Consider the following 14,862-nt stretch of genomic DNA (forward strand, 5'->3'; position numbering starts at 1 on the left):
TAAATGTTCCAACACACACTTTTACGGAAATATTTTAAACCACATTTAAGAGAGAAAATGGCAAATTGTTGGCATTATCGTTTGGACTCTCCACACACAAACGTGACTAAAAGATCTACGAGGTTAATGGTTAACCTTTTTTTTTTTTTCTCCATTCATGTTTGGTAGAAAAAATTGATTAAAGAATGGGAAAAATAGTTATATTCCCACCTCACAGGTTATCTTTTTCTCTTTGAACTCAACACAGTGTGGGTTTAAGGAGAGGGATTGGACATTCATCTTTGAAATGGATCAATTAACTTGAGGCAGCTACCTTTTATTATTGCCGTTAGAAAAAAAAAACATGGCCACTACACAATCTTTATACATGGTTTAAAAAGCAAGCACGGTCATCTTATGTACATCTAATTCAATATACATATTTACTTATGTTCACAGCTTCTATATTCATTATTAATAGTTTTTTTTTTTAATTTGTAGTATGGATACAAATCTGAAATAGGGCGACGTTCCCGCCTGTTGATATCAAGAGTCTTTGGAACGTCTCCTCTTGGAAAAACGATCCAAAAAGAAGTTTTCCCTTATCATAAATAATGATATAATATCCCAGGTGTACCCCCTGGAGTGCTTCCGGGCCTCATTGGGATTTAAACAGTGTTGCTGCTAGTTTGAAGCAAAAACCTTGGACAGTGTTCCCGGGTTCCCGGCTGGTCGTGAGGCGCCCCACCTTGCTCCTGGAAATTTAAGGCACTTGAGAGGATTTTGGCTTTCACGGGAGCTCCGAGGAGACCAGGGCGAGGCCCGAGCTCTGGCGGAGGGGTGGCCCAGCGTGCACAGCCTTGGGGCAGTCGGGCGTCAGCACGCGGCCGTTCTCGCCCACGCTACCAGTGATGGACAGGCGGGCCTTGTTCCTCATGGCTTCGGTAAACGTCAGCTGCAAAGTAAAAGGTGAAAAAATTCAAAGTTCGTTATCTGGGTCAAAAACTTCGATAGTGCAGATTGGAGTTTGAAGAAACGTTAAAGCGACTAAAGCTTAATTATCCTATGTTTAATTTAAATAATTAAAAATGTTAAAAGTTAAAACAAAAAAAAGAAAATTTGAATGATAGTTGGCCAAAGGACCAGATTAAAGTCATCTTTTTTAATCTATAAATTGACATAACTACACATTTACGTTACAGCTCAGTTAGAAACTGCCTAAATCTTATTTTTGTACTTATGAACCCATACCATTTTAAGTGTTAACGTTATACGGTTTTCAGCATTTGACATGTATTAGTCATTCATTTCTTAGCCTTCAACATTTAAAAAAATAATTTTATGATTTTTTTTTTTTTTTTTAAATGTAAACGTTCAACTATTGTTTGTATTTAAATGTAAACGTTTTTCAAGACTGCCATTTTTTGCACGTAACCTTCCACTATCATTTTGGGAGTTAAGATTTAATCGGTTTTAACGTTAAACCAAAAACATTTTTACAGTAAAGATAATTTATTCAGTGTGTAGTTGTGAACCTTGTTGCAGACTTAAGATTTGTAGCATTCATGGCAAATGAAAATGTTGAGACTACTGTTCGTAACATTTTAACATTTAATGTTCATATCTAACCATTTTTAGACTTTTACCAATTTTCTTCCGCCGGTTTCCAAATGTTTGCAACCAATAGATACTGTTTTTAGGTTAAAAGGAAAAAGTAATGGAAAATTTCCTCTAATAGTTTTTTAGGTCTGATTAGTGCATGAATGTAATGACCAAAATTGAGCAGTTTCATGATTGGGATTGACCGACAGGGGGCAGCATATCAGCTTGAAAACTAACACCAAAGACTGACTCTGAAAAGGCCTTAATATTAAATCAACCTTATCTCTGAGTCATCTAGGCTATAGAAGAAGATGAACAAATGTACATGTAAAACTCCAATCTGCTTTCAACATGAAATAAACAGTCTTCACTTTTTAGATGTGAAAGAGTGTCTACTCTGGAACATTAGCAACATTGCAACGCACGCATTATTGCACAGTTGCAGGCTGGGGAGGCAAAAGTGGGAAGCTGACTTGGCGACAGTGAGGGTAATGAAGACACTTTTAGCTGCTTGATGGGGGACACAAAGACACACGTGGGACAAATATACAGCAATTTGAAAAGTAACGTTTTTGTCCAACGAAAGGCATGTGTCTGCCCAATTTATGACAATATAAACGAGTTTAAACGCGATTATATAACGAGTCCTGCCTGTGTCGTTGCCTTCATCTCTATATAAGCAGTTCCCAGGTGAATATTTCTGTGCTGCTTTTGAAAAATACCTCAAGGATCCACGACTCTATTTAGTAGACCCGCTCAATTCAGCTTTTTTTGTGGGGTCAGTCCTGTCACATGACTGCGGGGCCAGTTCTACTGTGTAAAAAGTGCTCTACAGTTGTGAAAAAAAAAAACATCACAACTAAGACAATTGTTCTACTAGTGCGCAGTAATGTCATAGGGGAAAAAAACATCACTAGCAAGACAGTCGTTCTACTAGTGGAGTATAATAAAATAGTGGAAAATACATCACTATTAAGTCATTCTACGAGTTCGCCCTCATTGTTCTACTAGTGCGCAGACAAGTCATACAATAGTGGGGAAAATCACTAGTAAGGCAATTGTTCTACTAGTGCACCCTTGTTTTACTAATACACAGAAATTAGTTCCAGTAAGAAAGCATCAGTAGAAAAAAAAAAACACTAGAAAGACTGTCATTCTATTGCATCCTAGTCAGTCTACTAGTATGCTGAATTGTCTTACCAGTACTGTAGACTATATAATAAACGATAAGAAATGCTCAAACAACTTTCCGTAAGGCTCCACTTCCTGTCCCACGGACAAACGAGAAAAAACCACCAGGACGCCACATGAGCACACGGCAGAGGAAGCCACTGATCACCACAGGCATGTAGCATAGCATAGCTAGCGCGGGGTCAGGGGTCGGTGCATGTACGGACGGGTGTCACTTACAGTCGCCTTGAAAGGGGAGCTAGTAGGGGTCAAATGGGGTAAGAGCGGGTTAGGGGGCGGGGGTCTTCTACGAGAAAGCGGACTATTCGTCATTGGCGGCGTAGCCAGCGAATGCCTCGCTAAGTTGAGCTAAGTCGGGAACGCTGGGCCTCGGGGCGGGGGGGCTAGGGGCGGGGCTGTCGGGGGTGCGCAACGGGGGGTCCACCTTCATTCTCTTGGCCTCGTTGCGGGACTTGTAGCAGAACTCGATGAGGGCCACCAGCATGGCCAGGCCCAGGCCCCCCACCAGGATGTAGAAGACCCCCGCTACGTTGCTCAGGCTGAGGGCCTGTGACGACTTGTCCTTGTGGGGGTGGGGGTGGGGGATGGGGAGAGAAGAAGAAGCACAGGTGTTAGCGTGGCAGCAGGGGTGGGGGGCATGACATGCAAACACCAAACACGGACAGACACGAGAACGCTCACACACGTTCTTCAACACGCTAACCTTACTGCGTATAGCCATGCGAGCAGGAAACATTCAGACATACAGAAATCCAAAGATCAGAGGTGTCAAATCCAGGTCCAGGATGTAAAAAATCCTGCCATAGTTTGGCGTTCACCACTGGTGTTTCCGCAAGCTCCCGAGGGCTAGCTCGTTTAGTAGCTAACTCTTAACTGTCGTTTTTAGGCCACCGTTTTTAGCGACTAAACATCAAAATGATTCCCAACAACTTCTTTCGGTGTTTTGATGTAAACATTTATACAGACTGTTTTTTCATAACCATTTTTACAGATTCCAGTTTTCAGCTTTTCGACGTAAATGTTTTTACTGACTGTGTATTTTTCGTAACTGTTTTACAGCCTACTGTTGAAAGCCTTTAGATGCAACTACCGGTAGTTTCACAGACTTTAGTATTTTATAGACTACCTTTTTGGATAATTCCGAGTACCATTTTAAGAGTCTATGCAACTGTTGAGGCAAAAAGATGCAACCATTTTTAGAGAACAGATGGTTTTTGTTGGGGGCATTTTGAGGCGACTATTGTACGGCAAACTTTTTTATCATTTAATTTTTGCTTCTGTCACTCTGCTACTTATTCTTCAGGCTTTGGTTTAACATACACTGTTATCGCGCAAACATCTATCCATTATCCAATCCGCTTATCCTCATCAGGGTCATGGGCATGCTGGAGCACACCCTGAACTGGTTGCCAGCCAATGGCAGGGCACACAGAGACAAACAAACATTTGCACTCACAATCACACCTAGGATTAATTTAGAGTGTCCAATTAACCTACCATGCATGTTCTTGGAATATGGAAGGAAACTGGAGCCCGGAGAAAACCCACGCAGGCACGGGGAGAACATGCAAAACCCGCCGTGCCGTATCACGCTAACACAGCACCTCAATCTATTTGAAAACTTCAAGTGTCTCAAACTTCTCCAAGAGAGTGTGGACAAACGATTAGAAATGAAGTAGTTACTGACTGTGAAAATTGAGCCTGGAAAAAAGAAGTACCGAGTGATGTCGAGACATGAGCTGCCGCAGACTAATTTCTTTCATCTTTTCCTGCTCCGCCCTGTCAAATGAATCCCCTAAGCACATCACACCTCGACACAACCATCTGCCCGTCATGCTCGCTCTCATTCTTTCGTTGCGTCACTTTGTTTGCATGCATGCCAAATGTGCTCGAAACTGAAATCCAAGTGTGTTCAAGGTCTGCGCATGCCCCCCTGCTAGTGCCATTCAGTCAGCGTGGTCCTTCATCCGCTAACGCTGTGCCATGCTTTGCATCCATCATGCCCCGATGATGTTTAAGTGCGTCGTAGTGATCATCTTTTCCTGATGCCCCCTGTCAAATGAACCTCTTCCATGTATCACCTTGACACAATCAATGGCCTGCCATGCTGGCTGTGATTTTATTTTTACATTGTTAGCATGCATCCAGAGTGCGTGGCGACTTGTTTGGACTTTTTAGACGTACTGTTTCTATGCAGATTTTATTTTTTCGCGTACAAATATTTCTACAGAGCTTAACGTCACTGTCAGGCAGATAGCTCGCATCTTGCTTGAGGTACCAAATCCCGCGTTGAAGTTGAAGTTGGTATTATAGTATTGTGATCATACACGCCACCCCAAAATCAGGTTCAATCGCTAATACCCAAAGAAATCAAAAAGCCTGTAATTCTTCACAAGTCAGACGATGGGTGACGTCATCTTCCCAAATGCTTTTTCCATGAGAAGCCATGTGTGTTGCAATAGGAAAAACGATGAGCTGACTAAGCAGTTTCATAGGGAGGAAAAAAAATCTTTTGACAGCAATTACAATTTGGAAATAATCTTTTTTTGATTCAGCGATTCATCAAAAACAAACAAAATAATCGTAAGTAAGCAGCTGCAAAATCGATCGATTCCATAACTAATCCATGTATCGCCGATCTCACTCCTGGATGATCGTATCGGAAACGGCAACATTAATCCCTGGTCAGAACACTCCTAATATAAATACAACATAATTGCGTTGTTCAGTTCGCATGCATCCCAAGTGCGGAAAAGTGCGGCTAAGGTCCGCGCATGCCTTGCTGGTGATATTCAGTCAGCTGTGCCATGCCTTGTATCCATCATGCGCCGCCACGCTTCTCATCTTAAGTGCACCATGTCGTCGTTAACGCGACACCGCCACCCACAGGTGCCGTGTGAGAGTGTAGACAAAGACAGACAAAAACATGTGGAGGCTCCCCTGATGGACTGACCTTACTTCCCGAGTCCTTGGGTCCGCACTCCCCTTTATCGTACCACCATTTGTTTTTCAGTTTGTCTAAGACGCCCGCTTCGCTCAGTTTCAATACGGCAAGGTTTACCGGCGTTCTTCAAACCAAAGGGTCGGGGGGAGGAGGAAGGGGAAATAACATAAATAACATCATAGGACATGTTATTTTATGTTATTCAATCAAAAAATGTGGCCCCCGTAATGAGGGGCACCTCATGGCGCTGCCAGGAAGGGGCCCCACTGGTGCTACATGTCTGCTATTGTGGCCAAGTAAGTGGGGAGCTAACAGACATATACATATATATGTGGGGCCCCGGCCGCATCGCTTTTCTGGAACGGGCGTATACTGCTGGGACCTTTTTGGAAAGTGACAACTGGAAAATAAGTAGTAAGCATGATGAGCATTTGTAGGCTTACGTCAGAGGTGGGCAACATTGATTTTTAAAATGGACAGATGGGCCAGGTCATTTGTAGATGAGGTATAAAACAAAGAATGCTAGGTTTACGTCAAATGTGTTCAAAAACTAAATTAGGAATCGTTTTTAATCTACTGAGAGTAAATAGAAATAGCAGAGGATAAAGAAAATATGCCTGTGAGTATTGTTGTATTGTCTGTTCACACATGTTGCTGCACTATTTGTGTTTAAATACCTTTGACGGCTCATACGTGGAAAAACTCGTAAATCGGGTCACTCACCACGCAAGGCACCACTGTACATTTTTCAAGCGCAGTTCAGTTGTTAATCTTTAACTGTTTTGATTTTAAAAATGCCTTTACTTTTTGTCAAGCACATAAGGTTTATAAGATATTTTCATTTTTTGTTTTTAAGTTTGACCTGTAAAAGCTTGCCCAATACGGATTTTTATCACGTGTTGGAATTTACTGCTATGACTCTTCAGAAAACAAAATATATATAAAAAAAACCCATGAATAAATACATGTTAATGAAGCAATTTTATGGGAAATAACAGATTTTAAATTAACGCTCTGTCGATTCTGCCCAACCCTGACAATTAGGATGTAAATGCTCTGGTGGGCCACATATGATCCCTGTGCTTTAGGTTGCCCATCCCTAAAAAAAAATACAAAATAAATAAATAAATAAATAATCCAGACGCGGTCCCTGCAGATGCGCCCGTTTGCCAGCACAACACATCACATGAAACACGTGAGCGTGCGGCCCACGTGAGCGGCTAACCTTCTCGCCGCCGCCGCCGCTGCCACACTCTCCTTTGTCGTACCACCACTTGTTTTTCAATTTGTCCAAGAGGCCCTGCTCATTGAGCTTTAACACGGCCAGGTTAACGGCGCTTCTTGAGAACCATACAGAGAAATTGGATGAAAAGGGTGAGTGTGTACTTCCAATTGGGCAGGGAGAGAGAAAGAGAGAGGAAGGGGAGGGGAGGGGAGTAAAAGCAATAAAGAGAGGAAGACCATGGTGGAGACAGTGCAATTAATCCCGTTTCTGGACCAGAACACAATGAAAACCAAATCTCACTTTTTTTCCTTTTTTTGCTGAGTCAAAATGGATGCCACACCACGCCAGCTGCGTTTTCCTTTCCAGCCCAAAGAAAAAAAAAATATATATATATATATATTTTAAATTCAGATGTATTTCCAAAATATATTATACATTTAATATATATTGAAACTATATTATACGTTTGCATGATTATAAAACGAATAATCGAAATAGTCATGATTTTTCACATTTTCAAATTAAAATTCTTAACACTGAAAAGTAATAAAACCATTATAGTAAAGAATATTCATTGTTATTTTAATTGAAGGCATTGATTCCATGACAATTTGGTACAGATTTGGACAAAAGGTTACTATTTTTTGCCATTACAATTCCAATTGCATAAGGCGGCGTTGTGCGCTATCAACCCACTGGATGCGGCTGATGCCACTGCAGGAGTAACTACTGCCACCTACAGGACTGGAGGTGAACAGTAAGAAGCCATGATGTACATTTTTTTTTTAGCTGTTGTGGATTAGGTTTAGCGTGTGTTTTGATCCAGTCAATCACAGAGCCACAAAACAGGTCGATGAAGTTGAAGCCTTGAACGACACCACCGTCTGCTCGCCAAGTCGCCATTTTCATTCCACGTCACGTGGGGACAAGTGACTGGCAGAAGACGATAATCCCATGAAATAACATGATTGATCCTTGGAGAGGGACTACGGTGATCTGTCAGGGACTATCTCCCCCTTTGGCGGAAAACTGTCTGCACAAAAAAAGAACGCAGCAGCTGCTCCACGCCACGGGAGGAATTTACAGAAGTTGCAAGAGGACGCAAACAATTACGCAGCTGACTGCCAATAAATGGGGATCGTTTGCACTTTGTCGAGCGATTTCCATGTCTGTAAATTCCTCCGGGCCTTCGCGAGGAGGTGGCGTTGATGTCGAAGTCATGGCTACACCTTCACGCGACAGCGCAGAAAAAGTCTCATAATTACTTTGTTCAGAGAAAGGAAGAAAAGCTAACTAATTATGATGTTAATAAGTATGGCATGACTTAAGTATGACAAGTGTATCCAAATGTGGATGTGCTGATTAATTTGAAAGGGGACATATTATGCAAAGTCTAAATACAAACAAAAGCACATTTAAATTCTAATGTTCATTCCATGAAATTGTAATCATTTATTCCTAACATTTTAATCATTTTGAAGTATTTCTCTTGACCGCACTGCTTCCAGCGCATGTTATTTTTTTTTTTTCAAATAAGATTTCAGCCTCTGTGTTGGCTTTTAAGCAAAACACGACTATAGCCCTTTTTAATCTGTTACATTTGTTCAGTTGTATTCTACTTTTAAGTACATTTACATTGTTTTATACTGTGTCATACTGTTTTCAGTAATTTATTCCAGTACAAATTATTTCATTCAATTTATGTGCTATACATTTGAATTGAATCATTAAATAGTTTATGTACAAACTGCACAGTCAGATTGCTTAAACTTTTTTATGTACAGATCATTTTATACATACAGTTCAGTTGTATTTAACTTTTAAATACAAGGCTACATTTAATCTTGAACTGTTTGTGTTCAAGCATTTATTTTGGTACAATTTTTAAGAAACTTACGAATGTATCTTAATGTTGGTCATCATGATGGTACTCGGAGAGCCAAGTATTTTTTTGAATTGGGACTTTGGCCAAAAAGCTTGAGGGGGGCCAGAGTATGAATACAGTCAATTGAATAATGGGCAATTCTGGTGAGGAAGACGTATTTCAGTGTTTTATGTCATTGTCTTGTTATCAGGTAACGATTGATTGGACGCAGATGGGTGTATTTTGACCATAAATTGTCACAATGCATAATATGTCCACTTGTTACTGATGTGTGACGCATGCCATGCAAACACACAATTTACCTGAGGAGGATCACCTGTGGAGAAAAGACCTTATTCCCTCATATAGTGGTTGGTGGTGTTTATTGACTCAACTGCAGAGGGCGGGGGGCTCGGTCTCTGTCTCTGTATTTTTCGGAATGAGATTTCGGTATGTTACAGAGGCTGGACCGAGCTCAACGGAATTAATTAGGTAAAGTATAGTAGTCGGTGACTACAGTGTGGCTCGACTTCTGCCTAGAGGACATCACATTTTTTTACATAAATGTAGTATTTGTTGGGTCCAAGATTTAAGGTAATTGTAATGCAATGTATGTAATTAAAAGTAATCCAAAATTCTCTAACAACTGTTTAACCTTCCTTCTATAGTGCTTACGTACGGCAATACCAAAATAAAAACATTTAAAATGAACCACAAAATCTCATGTATGATATTGGCAAAGACGAACACGAAGGACATTTTTGCCATAATTATAGTTTTTGTAAACGTATAAATGTAGATTCAATTAGTCTTTTTTTTTTTTTTTTTTTTTTTAAAAAAAAGCTTTTTTGCTTTTTAGTTAACGTTCGTTAACTTTAATAAGCTTGGTAGGGACCACTATTGGAGGAAATACGGTAAATTACATGACAATGAGAACCCGCATGCAGTAACCACAGATGGGAAATTGCCTTAAAAACGTCCATACACAAAAGGCCCCGCCCACCCAAACCAAAGCAGGAAGTGGCGAAAAAGGCGGCACACCAGGGAAGGTGGAATACTATAACAACACGTCGGCCATATTGTTACACTATTCCACCCACCTTAGCTGTGAACCCTTGGGCGTGGCTACGCCGTAGCCTTTGGAGTCCAGGTTTCCGCCCACTTTCATGGTGTCGCAGGGCTTGCGCTGTTCTGTGTACTCGTTCATGGTGGACTCCAGCAGGAAAGCGTACTTCCCCTTGGACTTGCGCACGCGCGCAACGCCCTCCGCTGTGGTCTTGGTGAACACGGTGGGTTCGGCCGACCTCATGTAGCCCCACATCTTCTCGTAGACGGCGATCTTGGAGCGCTGGGGCGGGGGTTGGGGGTGTGTTGGAGATTCAAAGCAGAGAGAATTCACAAGCAGGTGACGGAAACACCGGTGTGAAACCAACTTAATCTTGGTTTTGATAAAGTGGGAAATGGAACATCCATCCATCTATCATCTATACCGCTTTATCAACAAACATCAAACAAACAGACAAACAAACATACACACTCACAATCACACCTAGGGACAATTTAGAGTGTTCAATTAACCTACCATGCATGTTTTTGGAATGTGGAAGGAAACCGGAGTACCCGGAGAAAACGCACGCAGGCACGGGGAGAAAATGCAAACTCCACACAGGAAGGCCGGAGCCGGAATCAAACCCACGACCTCAGAACTGTGAGGCGGACATGCTAACCACTCGGAAATGGAACAGTGAACAAAATTGTTTGCCCCTTAAAGGTTTTGCCTTTTCCCCACTGCACAGTGCCAACTCGATTTAGTTTGAGCAGGTGGTTTTCTGTCGGAAACTGCCGGAGCACACCAGTTGGAAACATACTCTACCAAAGAGTATTCATAATAAATGTTATCCAAGAGGAGACTGTACCTCACCCTTACCCTAATCCAACCCTAACTCAGCCATCCCAAGCTGAATAGTACGGTAGAAAGAGGCATTCGTTTGCATAGTTTCAGTTCTTCAGACTAGATTAGAGGAGCAAATCAATATCTCTTAGCACTAAACATAAGTTTCCCCCCCCAAAAAATACGTAGCTCAGAACATAAAGGGCTCTATCACCAATACCCGAGGAACAACCAACTCACCCTGAAGAACTCCTTAGTGGAGCCCGAGTCCAAAGTGCCATAGGCGATGTCGGTCTGTTTGGCCAGGTCCTCTGCGCTCTCGATGGGCGACACCATCCTCTCCACCGTGAGGAAGGCGGCCAGGTTGGCCGTGTAGGACGAGATGATGATGAGAGTGAAGAACCACCACACCCCGCCCACGATGCGACCAGATAACGACCTTGGAGAGGGAGACAAGGAAGACGGCGATCGATCAGCGCCAGCCGGGGGAGTAAAGAAACACAAATACTTCTTTACTGTACTTAAATACATTCTTCGTTATCTGTACATTTACTCCCTGCGTTTGAAGAGCTGGACCGAGGGGCAGTAAAAATAGGGAAATCTGGACTTCCCAGCTTGAACCCAACCCTGGATAAGATGGAGAAAAGTACTTTTGCCACCTCTGATTCAGGAGATGGCCAGACTATTTTCCATTCAATATTGGCGATTGGGCTTGCACCAACTACGTGGTTTTATCGGATAGAAAAGAGTCGCAAGACCCCCACGGCGGCGCTACCCTGCTTTGCACACTCGGGGGAGACAGATAGCAGGCTGCTGAGGAGCGGCGGCGCGTGAGGAGAATCTTAAAGCGTAAATGCTGCATTGAGGAGAACAAACAAGACCTCCCCTCGGCGCAAATCAAACAACGGCGGATACAAAACCCCTACAGGCCCCGCATGTCAGATGGAGCGAGCGCGGAGAGACAGCCAAGTGAGAGAGAGACATCTGCAAAGCAGTCGCCTTTGCTCGGACTGCACCCTTGCAATGTGACTTATTGCCATCTGGCCTGAAACCAGCACTCCCACTAGACTCTTGAGATCTGCACGTGTGAACACACACGCGTTAAGAAGCAGGTGCTTGCGCTTCATCGATCGCTTCCTCGGACTTAAGAGTCCTTCTTTTTTTAACAAACTCCTCTGTAGCTCAAACGGAGGTGGAGCCAAGGCGAGTTGTTAACGGAGCCCGTTAGCGTTAACTTGAGCCAACACGACCACATCCTGACACGACCGAACACTAAAGTCCTTTTCACAGTCCACTCGCTCGGTGTGAAAGGATTACGCGGCAGCGCGGAAAGACGACGGCGCCCCGGTGCCAGCGTGCCCATATTTGGAAGTGCTGTCAGTGGTTTAGATGATAAATAGGCCGCGCCTCGACAAGATGTATCTTTCGTTGTTGCACAAGAAAGACGACACACACGCACACACAATATTTTAAGAAGGAAGCGGAGATAAGCAGCAGATCATGGGTGCATCTTTTCCAAATAGCTCAGTAGGAACTCGAATAGTTTCATCCCGTTGGTGTTGCAACAGGGTCGCTTCGAGGTATTGCATATTTCAGGCTCTCTCGTTGTCATCTCTCTCGTGTCCCAAAGCTCGCAACACTGACCCACTGCATTTATTACAAATTCCTCGACTTGGGGAAGGTCAGGGTTGTGCTTCTTAAATTCAGAGTATGTCTATTCTACCAGCTACAATCACTACAGCCTGTCTTTTTGTGATCGTTGACTTTGATTCACAGTGACGGGCGGGTATTGGGGATTCGGCGGCGGGAGAGGGTCCACTTCAAGGCGTCGCTCCGGTTTCATCTCCCTCTAGCCGCCTTGACATTTGAATAGTCTCAGGGCACAGATACAAATACACAAACCCCGCTTGTAAGTGGCATCCGCTCATTAAATGTTCTTAATGATGTTTTCGTGGCGTCTGTTGATCGCGGACTTAATCAGATTACCGTAAAGTAATTGCGGCGCAATGAGGCCAAATGAGAACATGAGCGTGTGTGTGCGCGTGTTCGCACTGTTGGTTCAATCTCAGAAAACTGGCAGAGTTTTGGAGCATCAAACAACGTAAAAATAAAGAAAATGTTTTATATACATATATACATATATATATATATATATACATATATACATATATATATATACATACACTATACTATAAGCAATTATAAATCTTTTGTACAAATTAGCTGCAGGAACATTTACAGAGCAAAGTGGGAAAATATTGCTAAGCAACCACATGTTACCATCAACCGTAACGCTGATTGTTGTTGATTCGAAATCCTGCACAGGGAGCATGTTTTCCAACATGGTATGACTCCACACTTTAATACAACCAAGAGAGCATTTACGTGACTCGGCAGGTGCTGCTGTTTTGGTTAGCGGTGACCTCAGTGTGTGTGTCAACGTTACATATTGTTGTTTATTGTTAACTGGTTTCAGTGATCATTTGGGCTAAAATTGCTGTGAGTCTAACCATAATGCCTTCGAATATTGTCATTAAGCAGGAAGTAGCTTATGTTATCAATTCAGTCTTGCTAGAAATCTGCACTCTACTTGAATTAAAAATGATAAGGTGTACTGTAAAACTGTTTTCCATGCGTCAAAAAAGCCGGCGGTGAAGTGACAATGGACCTAAATAAATGAGCAGGTACTTGTTTGGCCCCGAGGTGACACCTGGGGGCCGATGCCACGCTGCTTGACTTATTTATATCTAGTTTTGCAGCATAAACAGCTATTTCTGAGCCTTTTGAACAATAGCCTGAATATGAATCCAAATCTTTCCGCAGCCGCTTGATGAAAAGCTTCCCAACTGGCATACGGCCTTCCAACTCGGAATTGCCTCTCGGCTTTAAAGCTATCGACGACACGTGGCCTCTCGCTACGCCGGCAGCTTGCGCGACAAAAAGACTCGAGTACCGCTGATGGGAGCGGAAAAAAAAACGGCGCGGAAAAGAGCAGCTGTGCGGCGTTCCGGCTGGATGAGAGAGCGAAGTGGCGCAGGGCTCGGGAATAATGGGAAGACTATAGATGAGAACAATGCTTGACAGCTTCTGGCCAAGTGGAAACTGGCATATTTCAACGTTTGCATCCCTGGAGATGCATTGCCTTCAAGGCTTCATTTGTTGTTATGTTTTCTTTAGCGATGTTAGTTTTGAATATAGTTCAGGTAGCATTAAACATTCTGTTTTCGTCAGAAATGTTTATTTTCTTGGATTGAGCCACGGTTTACCTACTTGGGGTCGAATAACTCAAGGATGAAAGGACCGTGGGTTGCAGACCCCTGCTTTATAGGGTTGACGTCAGGTAGAATATTCATGATCTTTACCTTCAAAAAGTCTTGATTTGCTTTGGAAACGTCATTGCTGCAATTCTATGTCATTTTTTTGCACAACATCTTGCATCCAAACTGCAATTCTACACCTACATCCTACACCTACCATCCATTTTTTTTCTCTCCAGGAAAAAACAAATCCTAAAACCTCGGTGACACACACAAACGCCTCCATAATTACACACAACGTTCACAAATGTGACACCTGACCCGTAAAACGTCAACGTACCCGTCAATGAAAGCGGCTATTGTGTCAACCGTTTTATTTAATCTCCTTTTTTAGCCCGTTTCCACGGAGACATTACCACCCGAGACGAGGATATTAATCACCGAATTCATTATTATGGGCTGCCTAGAGGGAGCGGAAGAATGGCATTAACCCTTATTAAGAGAGAGGAGGAAAGCGAGAGATTATGGACTATATCTAACTCCCTCAAATTCGTTTTTTAAAAGAATCAGGAGGGACTGGAAGTGGCCAAAACTGAGGTCAGACTGGCTAAAACTAAAAGATGATTTTATCGTCTGTTGTGAATAATTTAAACAGGTGTTGGCTTGTGACTTCAATAAATTGGACAGGCTGATTTATTAATTTTTAATCCCCATTATAATCTCTGCTTGACAGGATTATCAACCTGATACAATAAATACAATGCAGTTTTGCTTGTTTTCATGTTATGGTGATTTTGTAAGCAAATAAAGTTCAAATAGTGCCAAAAACACACACAAATACACACTGAGGACTCTCAATGTATCGTTGAAGAAATTTAAAAGAAGTCATACTCTTGAAAAAAATAAAAT

General features: G+C 42.5%; 1 protein-coding gene across 2 annotated transcripts in view; it reads right to left on the bottom strand.

The window, feature by feature from the left end:
• Positions 1-295: 295 nt before the first annotated feature.
• Positions 296-14,862, bottom strand: part of LOC147133057 (glutamate receptor 4) — a 74,957-nt gene continuing 60,390 nt past the window's right edge. Inside the window, exons 12-16 of one of the 2 annotated variants that reach the window (XM_086012639.1) lie at positions 10,937-11,135; positions 9,906-10,153; positions 5,726-5,840; positions 3,197-3,334; positions 296-934 (exon numbers count right to left, since the gene is read on the bottom strand). In XM_086012639.1, the coding sequence (XP_085868765.1) occupies positions 770-934; positions 3,197-3,334; positions 5,726-5,840; positions 9,906-10,153; positions 10,937-11,135 (865 nt within the window). In that variant the 3' untranslated portion in view covers positions 296-769. Of the gene's footprint in view, positions 935-3,196; positions 3,335-5,725; positions 5,841-6,941; positions 7,057-9,905; positions 10,154-10,936; positions 11,136-14,862 lie in introns of both variants that reach the window. The other variant, XM_086012638.1, reaches the window with a different exon arrangement.

Source organism: Filicampus tigris, chromosome 17, assembly GCF_054856515.1.
Source record: "Filicampus tigris isolate MCC_2025a chromosome 17, RoL_Ftig_1.0, whole genome shotgun sequence".
NCBI classification, from domain to species: domain Eukaryota; kingdom Metazoa; phylum Chordata; class Actinopteri; order Syngnathiformes; family Syngnathidae; genus Filicampus; species Filicampus tigris.